A 15,492-nucleotide genomic window follows, 5' to 3' on the forward strand; every position below is an offset into this window, starting at 1 on the left:
ATCACTAATCGTTAGAGAAATGCAAATCAAAACTTCAGTGAGGTATCACCTCACACTGGTCAGAATGGCCATCATCAAAAAATCTACAAACAGGGCTTCCCTGGTGGCGCAGTGGTTGGGAGTCCGCCTGCCAATGCAGGGGACACGGGTTCGTGCCCTGGTCCGGGAGGATCCCACGTGCCGTGGAGTGGCTGGGCCCGTGAGCCATGGCCGCTGGGCCTGCGCGTCTGGAGCCTGTGCTCCACAACAGGAGAGGCCACAGCAGTGAGAGGCCCACATACAGAAAAAAAAAAAAAAAAAACTACAAACAATAAATGCTGGAGAGGGTGTGGAGAAAAGGCAATCCTCTTGCACTGTTGGTGGGAATGTAAATTGATACAGACACTATGGAGAACAGTATGGAGGTTCCTTAAAAAACTAAAAACAGAACCACCATATGACCCTGTAATCCCATTACTGGGCATCTACCCTGAGAAAACCATAATTCAAAAAGAGTCATGTACCACAATGTTCACTGCAGGACTGTTTACAATAGCCAGGACATGGATGCAACCTAAGTGTCCATCGACAGATGAATGGATAAAGAAGACGTGGCACATATATACAATGGAATATTACTCGGCCATAAAAAGAAAAAATTGAGTTATTTGTAGTGAGGTGGATGGACCTAAAGTCTGTCATACAGAGTGAAGTAAGTCAGAAAGAGAAAGACAAATACCATATGCTAACACATATATATGGAATCTAAAGGAAAAAAACATGGTTCTGAAGAATCTAGGGCAGGACAGGAATAAAGACGCAGACGTAGAGAATGGACTCGAGGACACAGGAAAGGGGAAGGGTAAGCTGGGAAGAAGTGAGAGAGTGGCATTGACATATATATACACTACCAAATGTAAAATAGATAGCTAGTGGGAAGCAGCCGCATAGCAGAGGGAGATCAGCTGGGTGCTTTGTGACCACCTAGAGGGGTGGGATAAGGAGGGTGGGAGGGAGACGCAAGAGGGAGGGGATATGGGGATATATGTACAGGTATAGTTGAGTCACTTTGTTATAAAGCAGATACTAACACAACAATGCAAAGCAATTATACTCCAATAAAGATGTTAAAAAAAAAAAAGAAGCCATTGCTAGGAGGGAAAAACAAGTATCGTATATTAATGCATATATGTTGAACCTAGAAAAATGGTACAGATGAACCGGTTTTGCAGGGCAGAAATTGAGACACAGATGTAGAGAACAAACGTATGGACACCAAGGGGGGAAAGTGGTGGGGGGTTGGTATGATGAATTGGGAGATTGGGATTGACATATATACACTAATATGTATAACATGGATAACTAATAAGAACCTGCTGTATAAAAAAATAAATAAAATAAAATTCAAAAATTCCCCCCAAAATACGTATTTTATACAGGCTGGTCTCCTGCAGCAAACATCTCTTCTAATATAACTGGGCCATTTTTTACTCACTCAAACGTCTGTGTTTTCATGAGCTGTTTAGGAGGTCATAACATCCACCTTTCCTAAATTGTTTTCTTTTGTTACTTACTTGTTGGGCATCTTTCCCAGTTTCTGAGTTTTTCTGGAAGCAGAGGTTTTAACTAAGACTTTATTTTATTTTTTAACTTTTTATTGGAGTACGGTTGCTTTACAATGTTGTGTTAGTTTCTACTGTACAGCAAAGTGAATCAGCTATAAGTATACATATATCCCCCCTTTTTTGGATTTCCTTCCCATTTAGGTCACCACAGAGCACTGAGTAGACTTCCCTGTGCTATACAGTAGGTTCTCACTAGTTATCTATTTAATACATAATATCAATAGTGTATATATGTTAGTCCCAATTTCCCAATTCATCCCCCCCTTCCCCCTTGGTATCCATACGTTTGTTCTCTATGTCTGTGTTTCTATTTCTGCTTTGTAAATAAGATCTTCTATACCAGTTTTTTCAGATTCCACATATATGCGTTAATATACGATATTTGTTTTTCTCTTTCTGACTTACTAATTTTTAAGTTTTCACTCACTGTCCTCTGTGAACTGTAGTTACAATTCCAATTAAAATCTTTGGATTCCTGGTTAATGATGCTAGATTCTCCTTCTCAGTAAATTTATCTTCCCAGATATCTAAGGACTATTAAGAAGAAGTGTGCACAAAATCCAATAGAAAAAAGGAAATGCAAACTTTCAAACCACAGGGACATTATTTGATAGGAAAACTAGTCCCTTTTAGTCAAAATGTTAGAAATAAAATTTTTGCTTAAAAAAATAATAAAATAAAATACTGTTCAGTCGTGGAGTCTCGAGAAAGGACCCCAGCCTCAGCCAGGACTCAAGTCTCAGGTTGGGTCTGGTTACTCCTCTGTAGGTCCCCGAGGATGCCTGAGAGACCCCACATGAAGCCATGAAGCCAGGACTCCACTGACCTCCACTCTCACTTTCATTCCCGCCCTCTGCCCTGCTGACTTTTTAAATTCCATAGACCTTAAGCTTGACCCACAGTTTTTATTTTTATGTGAAGAGTGTACCCACCACTCTCTAATTACAACCCTAAATCCCTAGGGTATAAGCAGCTGAAAGGAAATGGTAACGAGTTCCTTACCTTCAAGGTCCTCCTGATAGATTACGATTTCTTTATCTCCCTCCCAGTGGACTGCTGCGGAGAGAAAGGTCAGTGCTGAATTTCACGTCCAGAAAGCGCTGGATTCCCAGAATCACCTTTTTTTTTTTTTTTGCGGTACGCGGGCCTCTCACTGTTGTGGCCTCTCCCGTTGCGGAGCACAGGCTCCGGACGCGCAGGCTCGGCGGCCATGGCTCACGGGCCCAGCCGCTCCGCGGCATGTGGGATCATCCCGGACCGGGGCACGAACCCGCGTCCCCTGCATCGGCAGGCGGACTCTCAACCACTGTGCCACCAGGGAAGCTCCCAGAATCACCTCTGCATTACGATGACAGCATTCGCACTACTCTGAGGTCCTCAGAGTTGATGTTTTGGAAGTGGTCTCAAAGAGATCCAGTGCTTCTTGGCTCTTTGTACTGGATTCAAAAGGCCACGCAGGGGGCTTCCCTGGTGGCGCAGTGGTTGAGAGTCTGCCTGCCGATGCGGGGGACGCGGTTCGTGCCCCGGTCCGGGAAGATCCCACATGCCGCAGAGCGGCTGGGCCCGTGAGCCATGGCCCCTGAGCCTGTGCTGCGCATCCGGAGCCTGTGCTCCGAAGGCCACGCAGGTAAGGAAAATGCAGTGACCCACTTAAAACCATAATTAAGGGCCCAATCCTGTTAAGGAATCTGGGTCACGTGAAATTAAAATTCAGAAAGGGAGGGGCTCGGCTTCACCGCCTTCTGAGCCTCATCATATGTTGAAATTACAACATCAGTGGACTAAGAAAAGTCTAATTCTGAACCAATTTAACTGGATTTCAGTGAAGAGCCTTAGGAAGATAAAGCACCTTCGTTTCAAGGTGTAAATGTCAGCCTGGCATCCCCACCCCCAACGTGACCTTGACGGCCACCCGGAGCCCATGAGGCACAGCTGTGCTGTGCTCGGCTCTGAAGATGTTCTCGAGGCTCAGATACAAGATGGGGGGAAAAGAGAAAGAACAAATCACACAGAACTGCTGGAACTTGAAGTCTGCGCGCCCTACCTTGTAACGGTTTGAGGTCAAGGGGGTCGAGGGCAGCCACAGCCTCAGAGACTCTGGAAGGCCGGCTGATCCCTGCATTGTTGACAGCCCGCACGCGGAAGATGTAGGACCTTCCTTCAAAAAGTCCGGTTACGGGGTATTTACAGATCTTCACGGGGCGGTCATTGCACTGAACCCAACTGTCAGTTCCCACTTCACATCTTCAAATAAAAAATAAGAGTAGAGAATAGCAACTATATCAGTCTAGTAAGTATATAGAGCTGTATACATACATTACGCGCATATATTATATATATATATATCACAGTTATAACAGGAGAACATCTCCCACTGGTAAAATGAATGCTGTCGAAATATTGATTTACACAAATAGTAGTATAAATAAACTTTAAAAGACAGAGCTGTCTAGGAAATGTATCGTCCCTGAGTCTTTCTAACTTACAGCTGAAGCTCAATTCCCCCCTTCAAAAACATTTAGGCAAAATCTCCTCCAAAGGTTATTTCAGATCTATCCCTGACGGTTCTCTTTCAATTTACACCACAGAATCTCTGGGTGCCCCTAAGCTCCCTGGCACGTCTGCTGCCTAGGCCCAGGAAATCAACGGTCCTTCACCCGGTGTCCCAAAGACGCATCTTTCTCCACCGGGACACAAAGTGAGTCCTCGCTGCGAGGCTGGCTCACCGTCTACTCCAATCACGTTAAGATGTTTCTTTCTAGAACGCTTCTCATGAGGAATTTGGAAGTCTTTAGGAAATATTAAGTCCTGACCAGAAATCTGAAAATGTAGAAAAGATTGACCTCCATTTTTCCCAGGTTGAGAAATGTCAATACAGAAACTGCATGTCAAATTCCTGCTGGCATCCTCCGCCCGACGTCACCATGCCCAGGCCCTCGTCCTCGGAGGGAGGAACAGGGCTGAGCACAGACCTGCCGGCCGGAGCCCCATCCTAGCCCCAGGCTGGACCCTCAGCGGAGCCTGCAGGCTGGGCTCAGAGCAAGCCTGGAGAGGCAGGGTGGGATTTGATACTGGTGCCAGTTAGGCAAACTGAGCCTCAGCCAGCACACACGGAACCGCGTGTGGGGACACGAGGCCCCGCCTGGCAGGTGATACTTTCCAATTACCCAGCCAGGAGTGACTAAGAACCAAATAGTGAAGTTACCTATATCCCATCAAGAACGGCGTCACAAACTTGAGATCAGAGAAATACCTACACACCTCGTCCTGGGTAATAATCTTTTGAGGAACGTTTCCATCCCCAGAGGAATCAGTGGACACTCACCGATCAACAAAATAGCCGATGACCGGGCTCTCCTTGGTCGTGTTGGGTGGCTTCCAAGTTACGATGACATAATCCCGGTTTACGTCGTGGCACTGCAGGTCCATGGGCGCGCCAGGGGCCCCCGTGACCAGGGGGTCAGCGTCTGGGGTGGGAGAGGAGAGGGGAGTCACGTGATCAGGGTCCTGGGTGCGGGGGGGACAGCTGAGGCCAGCTGACAACTTCTTCAAACTCAGTGAGCTATCTGCTTGCTCTCCTCCCCCGCCTAGTCCTCACGCCCTTGATGGACTGGTGACAAGAGACATACATGTACTGATGAGTCTTTAAACTTGAAACACTCTGTCCTCTAGGACACACTCAGTCTGTGATTTTCCGTAAACGAATTCAAGTTGAAGTTCACCTTCTGCTGATGGCATGTCATCACATAATGTCATGTCGTCCAAAACCGACCAATGTAATGATAATAACAATGGGGCCTTTTGAACACCTGAGAGATGGTACCTTAGACACTTGTGTGTTTCAGAGTCCTCCGAAGGTCTGAGGACTTAGATTTTTTTTCCTGCAAGTCGTGAGCACACTTTGGGTCCGTACCCATGCACCCCTTCCACCGCCAATTATGGTCACAGTGCAATTACGTCTGTTTTCAACTGTTAATTACGGCGGCCCTGAAGGCCAACAGAGCCATTTAGAAAGTGAATACACTGCACATTTAATTTCCCCATGTAAAATGTGCATTTCTTCAGGACCTAGGGCAGCTGGACCTTCTTAGCAGTGTAAGCACTGTACACTTTCTTGTTCCCCTCTCCTCAGCATATTAAAAGCTAAGGATTTCTTCACACCAAGTCAAATATTGTCTCTCATATTCAAAGTCCTCAGAAAGTTGTCAGAACACTTAAACTCCCCATACGTGCATTATTTTCCTCCTGCTGGCTGCACAAGCAAGGCAATGTCAGCTACTGCTTTTACTGTGCTTTCATGGGGCAAAACACCTTGCTAGAAGGCACGCACGGAGAATGGAAGGCACATTTTAACGCCAACCAAATAAGAATGGTAAAACTTTGTGGACGTGTCTAAAACCCCAGGGATCTAACGGAAATGGTTTGGAAAAAATAATATACTGACAGTGTCATTCCAGGCACATATAACCTGGAGCCCGAGGTGGGCATACAGGTGCAGGAGACACGGAGAACAGGGCAGGGAAGGCAGGGGTGGGGAATGGAGGGCAGAGTGGCCAGGGCCGCGGGGAGAGGAAGAGGGGCGTCCCGGTCAGGAAAGCAGCCGCCGGCCACCCAGAAGAGACTGGCGTCCCGGGGAGGGGCCGGCCGGGCCTCAGCCAGGAGGGGCCTCTGTGCCTGAGGCCGCTGCACGAGCCAGGGCCGCTGCAGGGTGAGGGCTCGGCTGGGGGCACTCACTGCCCCGCACACAGGGCCAGGCTTTGCAGGGGGCCAGCTCCTGCTTCCCAGAGAAGTGCCCAGGCCTCTGCGCGCTACACCTTCCCTGGAGAAAGAGAGAATATTTTCTTCCAAAACTGCTGTAAGAACTTTAGATTATATATACATATGTGAATATGTATGTGTGTGTGTGTACACATATATACACCTGTATGTATGTGTACACATACACATATATATATTATATATAATTTTATCCATTTTATACATCCCTTACATAAAAGTGTGTATATGTGACGTATACATCGACACACGTATGAATATGTACACCCACAAGCCTATGTATGATAGGCATTTATAGATAATACACAAATATCTATGTTATACATATACATAAAGATAAATACACGTATATGTATAACATCAACCACTGTGCCTGGGATATCACGAGCTTTGTTTTCCTTTCCATGAGTGGGATGGACAGGCTCTCATGGGCTGCTGGGAGGATGAAACATGACAACACGCGTGTCTCCTGGTGTAAACGTCCCGGAGGTGTGGCCCCCGTGGTTACTGTCTTAAACACACATGTGACTGAAGTCAGTGGTCATGACAGTGTCAGTCCTTCCTGCCACGGCCCTGGCCCTGTCACAAGGCCTAAGCAGGGGAAGAGGGGAGGGAGGCCCAGGCGGCCCGGGAACAGGCCCTTCCACTCCGGACCCCACTCCCCGCGTGGATTTCCTCCAGAATCAGCAGTTCGGGGCTGTTCACTCCAAGGAGTCATCCTACGAATTCCAGCAATTTATCAGCCACAGGGACACAAAGCTCCGCCTCTGCTCCACCCCCAGTGACACCTGCTTATGTCGCGGATGTAATCGGGACGCGCCCAGGAAACACCTCCCGGCGGTCAGGCCATCTCTGGGGAGCAGCCTAGGGCTCCGTCTGGGCCCCGTCCCACCCCACCCGTAGCCTGCGCACCTCGGACAAACAGGTAGGCGCTGTGGTCGCTGACCCCTCCCCTGGACACGATCCTCAGGGTGTAGAGACCCTCGTCGTCCTTGTTGAGGTGACTGAAGGACAGCAAGGCCTGGCCGTCCCCAAAGAACATCTTTATCCACTTGGACTCCTTCAGCAGCACGTCTGGAAGACGATCAAGGGAGACGGGCTTCAGGGACACGCAGGGACCCGGGGCACACGCGGAGGACAGAGGTGCCCGCCAGCCTGACCCGGAGCACAAACACACACGTGGGGCTGGGGGGACCAGGACACGCGGGACAGGACAGAGGTCAGCACGCGGAGTGTGAAAGGCGGGACTCGTCTGCAAGGGGCCCTGCTGCGGCTTCAAAACGCACTTCACCCAGACGCTGACACCAGGAAGTCCCCCACCAGCGTTCCTTAGAAATTAATAATACAGTGCCAACGAACCAGTCAGAAGGCGACGAAACCAAAGAGGCAAATTTCGGGAGAAGAAACAAGGGAAGTGACGAAAAATACTCAACACTGGATATCAAGGAGACACAAAATAAAATCATGAGAAATTATTGTTCACCTACTGATTTGCCAACATCCGTAACTGGAAAGTGCAGAGAGGACAGCCTGTCAGGTGCAGCCTTGAACCTGCCTGTCCCATTCGAATCAGCCAAGACTATGAAACTGCGGGTCCCCAGAATCCCGGGCACTTCCTAGTCACGGGAACACCTTCTAAGATCCAAGCCAACATCCTCTGGGAATGTTAGGAGGACGCTCCTCGAACCCATTTCATTTCCAGAAAGGGTAACTTAGAATCTTAGAACTTAACTCTTAAATTAGAATTGCAAAGGGTAAATTAATCTCCTTTGCCACCACAAAGAGGCCCTCTCCCTTCCTCTCTCCCTCCCGGACCATGAAGATCAGACACAACTATCCTATTCCAACCGAAGAGCACAAGCCCAGTGCCCTCGGATCCCAGCAGCGGACTCCCGGGGGTTGCAAGGTCACAGGCATCTCCTCTGCACCTGGGACGCGTACCTGTTCCTCTCCTCTGCGCTTGGGCCCAGGGGTCCCCCTCCCCCTCCGCCAGCTCAGAGCCCTTCTCGTCTGTCAACGGCCTATTTTTTCTTTCCATAAAGCTCTCCATCGTCACCGCAAACCTGCTTTCTTGGCTAACTTGAACAGTGCGCGGGGCCAGTGCCATGCGTTTGGCAAATTATCACAGCCTGTTCTGGGACACTCCTTACACTTCACAGAGGCTCTGCTTTACCATTTTGTGTATTTTCCCCAACTGGATTATAAACACCTCATGGCAGGAATGGCGTGTGACTCTTTGTGCTGTTCTGCATTGGGTTAGGCCCTGAATAAACACAGGCAGGATGTTCTGTGACTGAATCCATAGGGAGCGACCTCCCTTAGAAGCAGCAGCCAGAGATGAAGCTTCCTTCCACAGTCTACCCACACACGCCACACACACACACGCCACACACACACACGCCACATACACACACACACCACATACACACACACCACATACACCACACACACACACACCACATACACATACACACACCACACACCACACATACACACACCACACACACGTCACACACACACCACACACACACACCACACGTACACACACACCACACACTACACACACACACACCACATACACACCACACACACACGTCACACACACTACACACACACACATACACACACCACACACACCACACACACACCACACACACACGTCACACACACTACACACACCACACACACTACACACACACGCCACACACGCCACACACACACCACACACACACACCACACACACACCACACACACACACCACACACACACGTCACACACACTACACACACACACCACACACGCCACACACACGCCACACACACACTACACACACACACTACACACACACACCACACACACACACCACACACACCACACACACCACACATACACACACCACACACACACACGCCACACACACTACACACACACCACACATACACACACACACGTCACACACACTACACACACACCACACACACACACCACACACCACACACACACACATACCACACACACACACCACATACCCACACACACCACACACACACCCCACATACACACACCACGCACTACACACACACGTCACACACACACCACACACACACACACACCACACCCACACCACATCCACACTACACACACACACCACACACACAGAGACACACACACACCACACACACACACACACACCACACAGCCGCACAGGGCAGCCCATGCTGGCTGGCGGAAGCAGTGGAGCAGGGCCCCGGGAATGGGGGGGTCCCGGCCCTGCCACTTCCCGGAGGTCGGGGGTAGGGCGAGGAAGTTCCTTGTCTCAGCTGCCCACTTATGAGGGGGTTGACAACACTTCCCTCCCAAAGACCTGATGAAAATCAAGTGAGTTATCACACTCAGAATAGAGTCGGGACGCAACAAGCTCTAATAAATGGTAGCTACTGTTTCAGCAAAGGAAAAACATAAAGACACAGACACCCCGCTCATTCCTCCTAATCTCACGGAGACCCTCTTTATGGAGCTATAACAACCCCCCATGACTCATCTACCTCCAGGCCTCCCTGCTAAACCCATTCCCAGGGAAGTTCAAGGTCAACGCAGGTCCAAGCTGCCCCAGGCTCGCCTGCTTTGCTGCCCGCAGCTGTCACGGAGGTGGAGAAAGCGCCAGGTCACCATCACCCCAGTGAGGCCGGGGTCCGAGCCCAAGCACGGCGGGTGTGGGTGCAGAGCGTGCAGGAGGCCGCGACACTCACCGTCCCGGTACCACTCGGCCCGCGGCTGCACCCGCTTCAGGTCCGGCGTCACCAGCAGCGTGCACTTGAGAGCCAGCGTCTCGCCTTCCCTCCGGAAGGTGACACCGAATTTCTCCAGAAACTGGACGTCGAAGTGCATGTGTGGGATCACGGAGGGCAGGGGCACTGCACGGGGCAGAGGGCGCGGTCACACGGCGGGCCGGCTGGGCAAAGCAGGTCCCTTACCACCGCCTGCGCTCGCATCCTCACGGGCTGCGCTGTGGCCCGAGCGCCTGTGTCCCTCCCGTTCGCAGGTCAAAGCCCCGCCCCCCGGTGTGAAGATATTGGGGGTCGCCTTCGGGTGATTAGGCTGGATGAGGTCGTGGAGGTGGGGCCCGGGATGGGTCAGTGCCCTTGTAAGGAGAGGACGAGACCACAGCCCTTTCTCTCAGCTCTTCATGAGGACACGGCATCCCACACCTGCTAGCTGGGACGCGGTGTCGCCTCCCTGGTGGGCACCTCGACCTCGGACCTCCAGCCTCCAGAACTGAGGGAAGTAACTGTGTGATGTTCAAGACCCAGGTGTGCTGTTTGTTATGGTGCCCGAGCGGACTCAGCCACTCCTGAAGAATCAGAAAACCAGCGCGGAGTGGAATCTGGTCATTTGTGCCAAAGGAGGATGGAAGGCAGAGTGAGCACGGGGTGCGTGCTCTGAGCCACGTGCAAAGTGTAAAGAGTTTAAATCCTGCATCAGCCCCAAGATGTGTGAGCCCCTGAATCTATGGCAGCGACGGTCAGCACACCGACCCCAGCCAGGAGAAAGGGCCTTTTGCAACACAGTTTGAAAAGAGATCTGATGCTTAGAAAATATTTTTCAATGATATGCTATGTCAGTACACATTTTTCTGCACAAAGAAGGAAGAGAATCAACTTACCTCTGATCGGGAGCCCCACAGAATGCAACGGCTCCTCGTCACCTCGGAATCCTGCAAGACAGTCCGGCGATCACGGCGGAGAAAGAGGACAGAAGGTGGGGAGACAGCGCCCCATCCCCGCAAGACGGCAGACTCACTTCTCACCACCACCGCCGCATTGGTGGACGCCTGTCCGTGCACATTTGTCGCCACCGCTGAGTAGGTCGCAGTATCGTCAAAGTCCACCCTTGGAGGGAAAAAAGCAAGACAGCGTCCTGAACGTGCTGTCGGGGGCCGGCCTGGTCTCTGAGAGTCAGTGACCCGAACTCGAGCACAGCCTTCCTCGACAGCAGCTCGTGGGACCTGCACCCCTGGTTCGTGAGTGATTTGTTTGAGAGCAGTGCCAGCTCTGCCCTCGGAGCGAGGTATTAACTACAGACACGGGTGGCGTCTGATCCCGTACGATGCCTTGGCTTTGGCTTTGCGGGGGAAGACCGTGTACTAGCACTTCCGGAAATGCTGAACTGCACTCTCAGAGAGAAGCTCGTATTCCCTCTGGTTCTGTATGTCTACCTGCATCATCCGTGGTTTTATCTTGTCAATGGGCAACTCCAATGGCCTCAAGCTCCAGGAGAATCAACCCCACCTCCCTCCCCACCAGGGGTTCCCTGCGCAGACCCCCAAAGCAGTGGGATCGCCCAGACAGGAAGCACCCACTCATGGGCGTAACAAAGGTGCCTGGACTGGACCCACCTGAGGCCTCCGGGCCCGGAGCGTCGTGAGGGACGCATGTCCACCCCCGGGAAGGACAATGGCGCAGGGACCGCGGAGCCCAGTTTCTCAGGGGTGGGGCTCCTCAGCTCCCCACATCCATCCCACAGAAGCCGAAGCTTAGCTTCTGGCTATGAACTGTCTTCCCACCAGCTTCCCCCCAAAACTTGACGTGAGGACTCTTACTCAACTGACCCTCTGCTAGTTACTTTCCGTTGGCTACTCTGTATAAAAGTCTCAAGTGCCCAGCAAGACAGTACTATTACCCTATTCACTTGGAGAGAAAGTAGAGCCTTTAAGAAGTTGGGTAAACAAGGTCCACAAGGTCCACAAGGCCTTCTGCCATCTCTCCAGGCATGGGCATCACAGGCAGAGTGACAAAAACACAGACAAAGTTTACTCAGACTTCACGTTTAGATGCTTTAAGCATCCAGCGACCCAGAGACAAACCCATTCTTTGGAAGTCCTTCGTCATCTTATTGTATTTTCTATTCCATTTGGAGCTGAAAATAGTTTGACCAAAACATACAGTGTCTCCAAGAAACGAGAGAGAACATTTCAGGGACCCACGCTGCCTGGGAAGAACCCCGTCCCTGCCTCGACGAGGTTCTAATCCAGTTCCACTGCGCCCGGCGATGCCACCTGGCCTCCTGTCACGGCCGCTGCTCAAGGGAGAGAGAGCCGCTACCGCAGATGTTCAAACCAGTGCACTACGTTCAGGCCCACCCTGGAGGGATACAGGCCAACCTCAAGGCCCCTCAACAGAACTGCAGTTCTAGCCTGAACGCATCACATTCCTTTGCCGTGCCATTTCCACGTACACTGCGGGTACAGCGTATCGCCAGGGGCAGAGTAAGAGTGACGGTACAACATGTAAAAATCCCGTAACCATAACACGGATGCTTTCCCCATCACTGGCCATTAATGTTCTCTGCTGATCTACACACATACTGAGCACGCGCGCGCACACACACACACGCCCCCAACAAACAGGCCACAGCAGCTACCTCTGGGAACACGGCCAGGGCTGGGGGTCTAGGAACGAGTGGAGAATTTCTTCTCTTCCATAACCTTAGGCTTGGCTTGGATTTTTTTTAACCTTGCCCTTGGGTTATTTTTTCTAAACAATGAAACCACTGTGTTTTCATAAACGCATTCTTCAAACAGGAAGTATTCTTCTGGGATTAGCCCTATACCTCGCTCTACAAAGATCTTTCCCCACTAGCGGGACTCACCCTCCCTGCAGACCAGAGGGTTGGGCCGCCCACGGGCATGGGCTGGGGAGTCGGGCATGGGCTGGGGAGTCGGGAGCCAGAACAATGCAGGCGAGAGGCAAAGGCTCCTGTACAGACTGCAGCACCAAATCCCCCGACCTGGAGGCTGGGATGGAACCTGACTGTGACACAGACTCAGAAGTAGGAGCCGTAAGGCAAAAACAGACACCCCACCCAGAGCCGACAGACGGGGCAGCCCAGCACAGGAAGTGGCCCTCCCCCCGCTGGACCTGAACCAAGGCTGTCCCCGGGCCCAGCTGGTCAGCGTCGCTACCCACTGCTGAGTGAGGAGGTTACTGGTGCCTGAAGCACGTCAAGTGCTCGAGAAGACCGTGTACAGACGTCACTCAGAGTGTGTCCATCCGTCACCATAAACCTGTTTCCGTCTTCTTCAATACCTCCCTCAAAGGCCTTTCTGGACGTTACTTAGTCTTGGTAGTTTCCAAACTGTGTCCCATAGTTTTTAAACCAAATCTCCCAAACGTGCTACCAATTTCTTCTTCAATATGAATTTCAGCCGTTTTTAAAACAACAGTAGCAACACACCCTGGACACACCACGTACTGGCCATTCACTGAAGCCCAGACACAGCTCTGTGCCGCGCGCGACGGCCCTCAGGCAGAGCTGCTCACGCCTTCCCTGCTTAACTGAATTACACTCTGAGATTTCAAGGTCAAACTTAATGTTCCCATTTGCGACCACTAATCGCTGTGAATCGGGACTTTTCTTCAATATTGTGCCATCAGAATAAAAGCTGGGGCAAAATTATGTTTACTCAGACTATTACAAGACTGCAGTCGTCAGCCGCAAGTTCTGATTTCAGGTCTGTGCCCTCGTCAGGCCAGCCTGGTAAGTCTCATCTACTGACTTTTTAACAAATAAATAGTATGTATTTAAAACTTCTCAAACACGTTTATGGAATAACTACACTTTACTTGGGGGACACTGACGATTAAATAAAACAATGCATTTGAAAATACTTTGCAACTGTATAGTACTGTATGAACTGTGTATATTATTAATTGAAATGTATAGCTGAATTCTTGGACTGAAGTTCAAAAGAGGTTCCCTTTCCCTCCCCGGAGAAGGTCCTCTCCTTTGCCTTTACATTCCAATGAAACAGCACGGATTTCTAAGCGTTTTGAGAACCGCAGTGAATTGCTCTCCATCGTTTCTTAGCTGAGAACAGCTGGAGGAACCCAAGAAGGAGGGTTGTGACGCAAAGAAGGGGCAGGAGAAGCCCCAGGCACCAAGCCCACCTGGACAGCAGCGTCTCCCGCCGGAGTCTGAGCTGCTCTTCAGTTGACTCACAGAATTAGGACCCCAGAGGCAGACGTACCTAACACTCTAGCGCTGATAGCCGGTCAGGTAACCAGTTAGCACTTGGTACTTAGCAGGAGGGACCAGGCTGGGGAAAAGGCACCTTGGAGGCAGGATCTTGGTGCACCACACACGTGCACACCTGCTCACGCGCACCTATGCAGAAGAGAGGCTCCACGGGGTCGTCTGATTTGTAAAGAAGCCCATGCCCCCTAAAAACCTCCAGACCCACTGATTTACTACCACAGACCCCAGGCAGGGCGCACCCGGCTGAGGGAGGATGCAGGCGAGAGTTAGAACTTCCGGTTATGCTTACTCTTGTCTCGTTCTTTTTGCACATCTCTTTTGTAAATGTTTTACATTCTATAAAATACAGTAGAACATATACAGATTATAAATAAACACACGTGCATGTAGTGGGGGAGGGCTCATATATATTTGTTGGCTGCCCTTGCAGGGGGTGGGCTGCAGGAAGCATGGTGCCTGGGGGCACCGGACAGAGGACACAGCAAGGGACCAGGCAGGCAGGACTCTGCAGATTCGGAGGAGACTGTGCCCAACTTAAAATTCTGCTCACAGGTCACTTGGAGACCCACATGCCTGACCACAGCCCAGGGGCCCCCAATCTTCCTCTCCTGCCCGACGCCACGCTAGGAGAAGCACTTTGCCAGCCCACAGAGTCTATTTCGAGCCTCTACTTCATGCTGTCAGAAATTGCAAGCGAGTGATTAAGGGGCAAACGGGTTTATTTTCTCTTTGGACCTCATCCCAGAATAGGCAGAGGTGGTATCCTTTGGTCTCAATTTTTACAAACTTCCGTGGGGCACGTTTGCAGCCCAAAGTCTCCATCTGAAGGGCTCCCAAAACCACTCCAGGGGAGAAACTAATAACACTTCATCTATTTTAAAGAGGGGCAGGCAAACGTTTAAGTGGCACGTGAACTTCTCTTGCGTAGTCAGGCCCCATGTACTCAAACTCTAAGCGGTGTTAACACGGGATTTACAACTTAATTCAAAGTAGAATTTGAATATCAAAGTCTAAAAATAAAGTGTAAGAAGAGATTAGCCCTGGAGTCGCCCTGCGAGGAGTGGGGAGCGCAGAGAGG

At 50.7% G+C, this 15,492-nt stretch overlaps 1 protein-coding gene across 2 annotated transcripts in view; it reads right to left on the reverse strand.

The window, feature by feature from the left end:
• The window catches only part of MYOM2 (myomesin 2), an 81,783-nt gene that overhangs the window by 50,521 nt on the left and 15,770 nt on the right, over nucleotides 1-15,492 (reverse strand). For both annotated transcript variants that reach the window (XM_073798727.1, XM_033848854.2), the window contains 7 exons: nucleotides 11,181-11,269; nucleotides 11,044-11,094; nucleotides 10,130-10,294; nucleotides 7,293-7,454; nucleotides 4,930-5,071; nucleotides 3,649-3,848; nucleotides 2,607-2,660 (listed from right to left, as the gene is read on the reverse strand). In XM_073798727.1, coding sequence (XP_073654828.1) covers nucleotides 2,607-2,660; nucleotides 3,649-3,848; nucleotides 4,930-5,071; nucleotides 7,293-7,454; nucleotides 10,130-10,294; nucleotides 11,044-11,094; nucleotides 11,181-11,269 — 863 coding nt within the window. The remainder of the gene's footprint in view (nucleotides 1-2,606; nucleotides 2,661-3,648; nucleotides 3,849-4,929; nucleotides 5,072-7,292; nucleotides 7,455-10,129; nucleotides 10,295-11,043; nucleotides 11,095-11,180; nucleotides 11,270-15,492) is intronic.

The sequence above is a fragment of the Tursiops truncatus genome, chromosome 21, assembly GCF_011762595.2.
Source record: "Tursiops truncatus isolate mTurTru1 chromosome 21, mTurTru1.mat.Y, whole genome shotgun sequence".
Lineage (NCBI taxonomy): Eukaryota > Metazoa > Chordata > Mammalia > Artiodactyla > Delphinidae > Tursiops > Tursiops truncatus.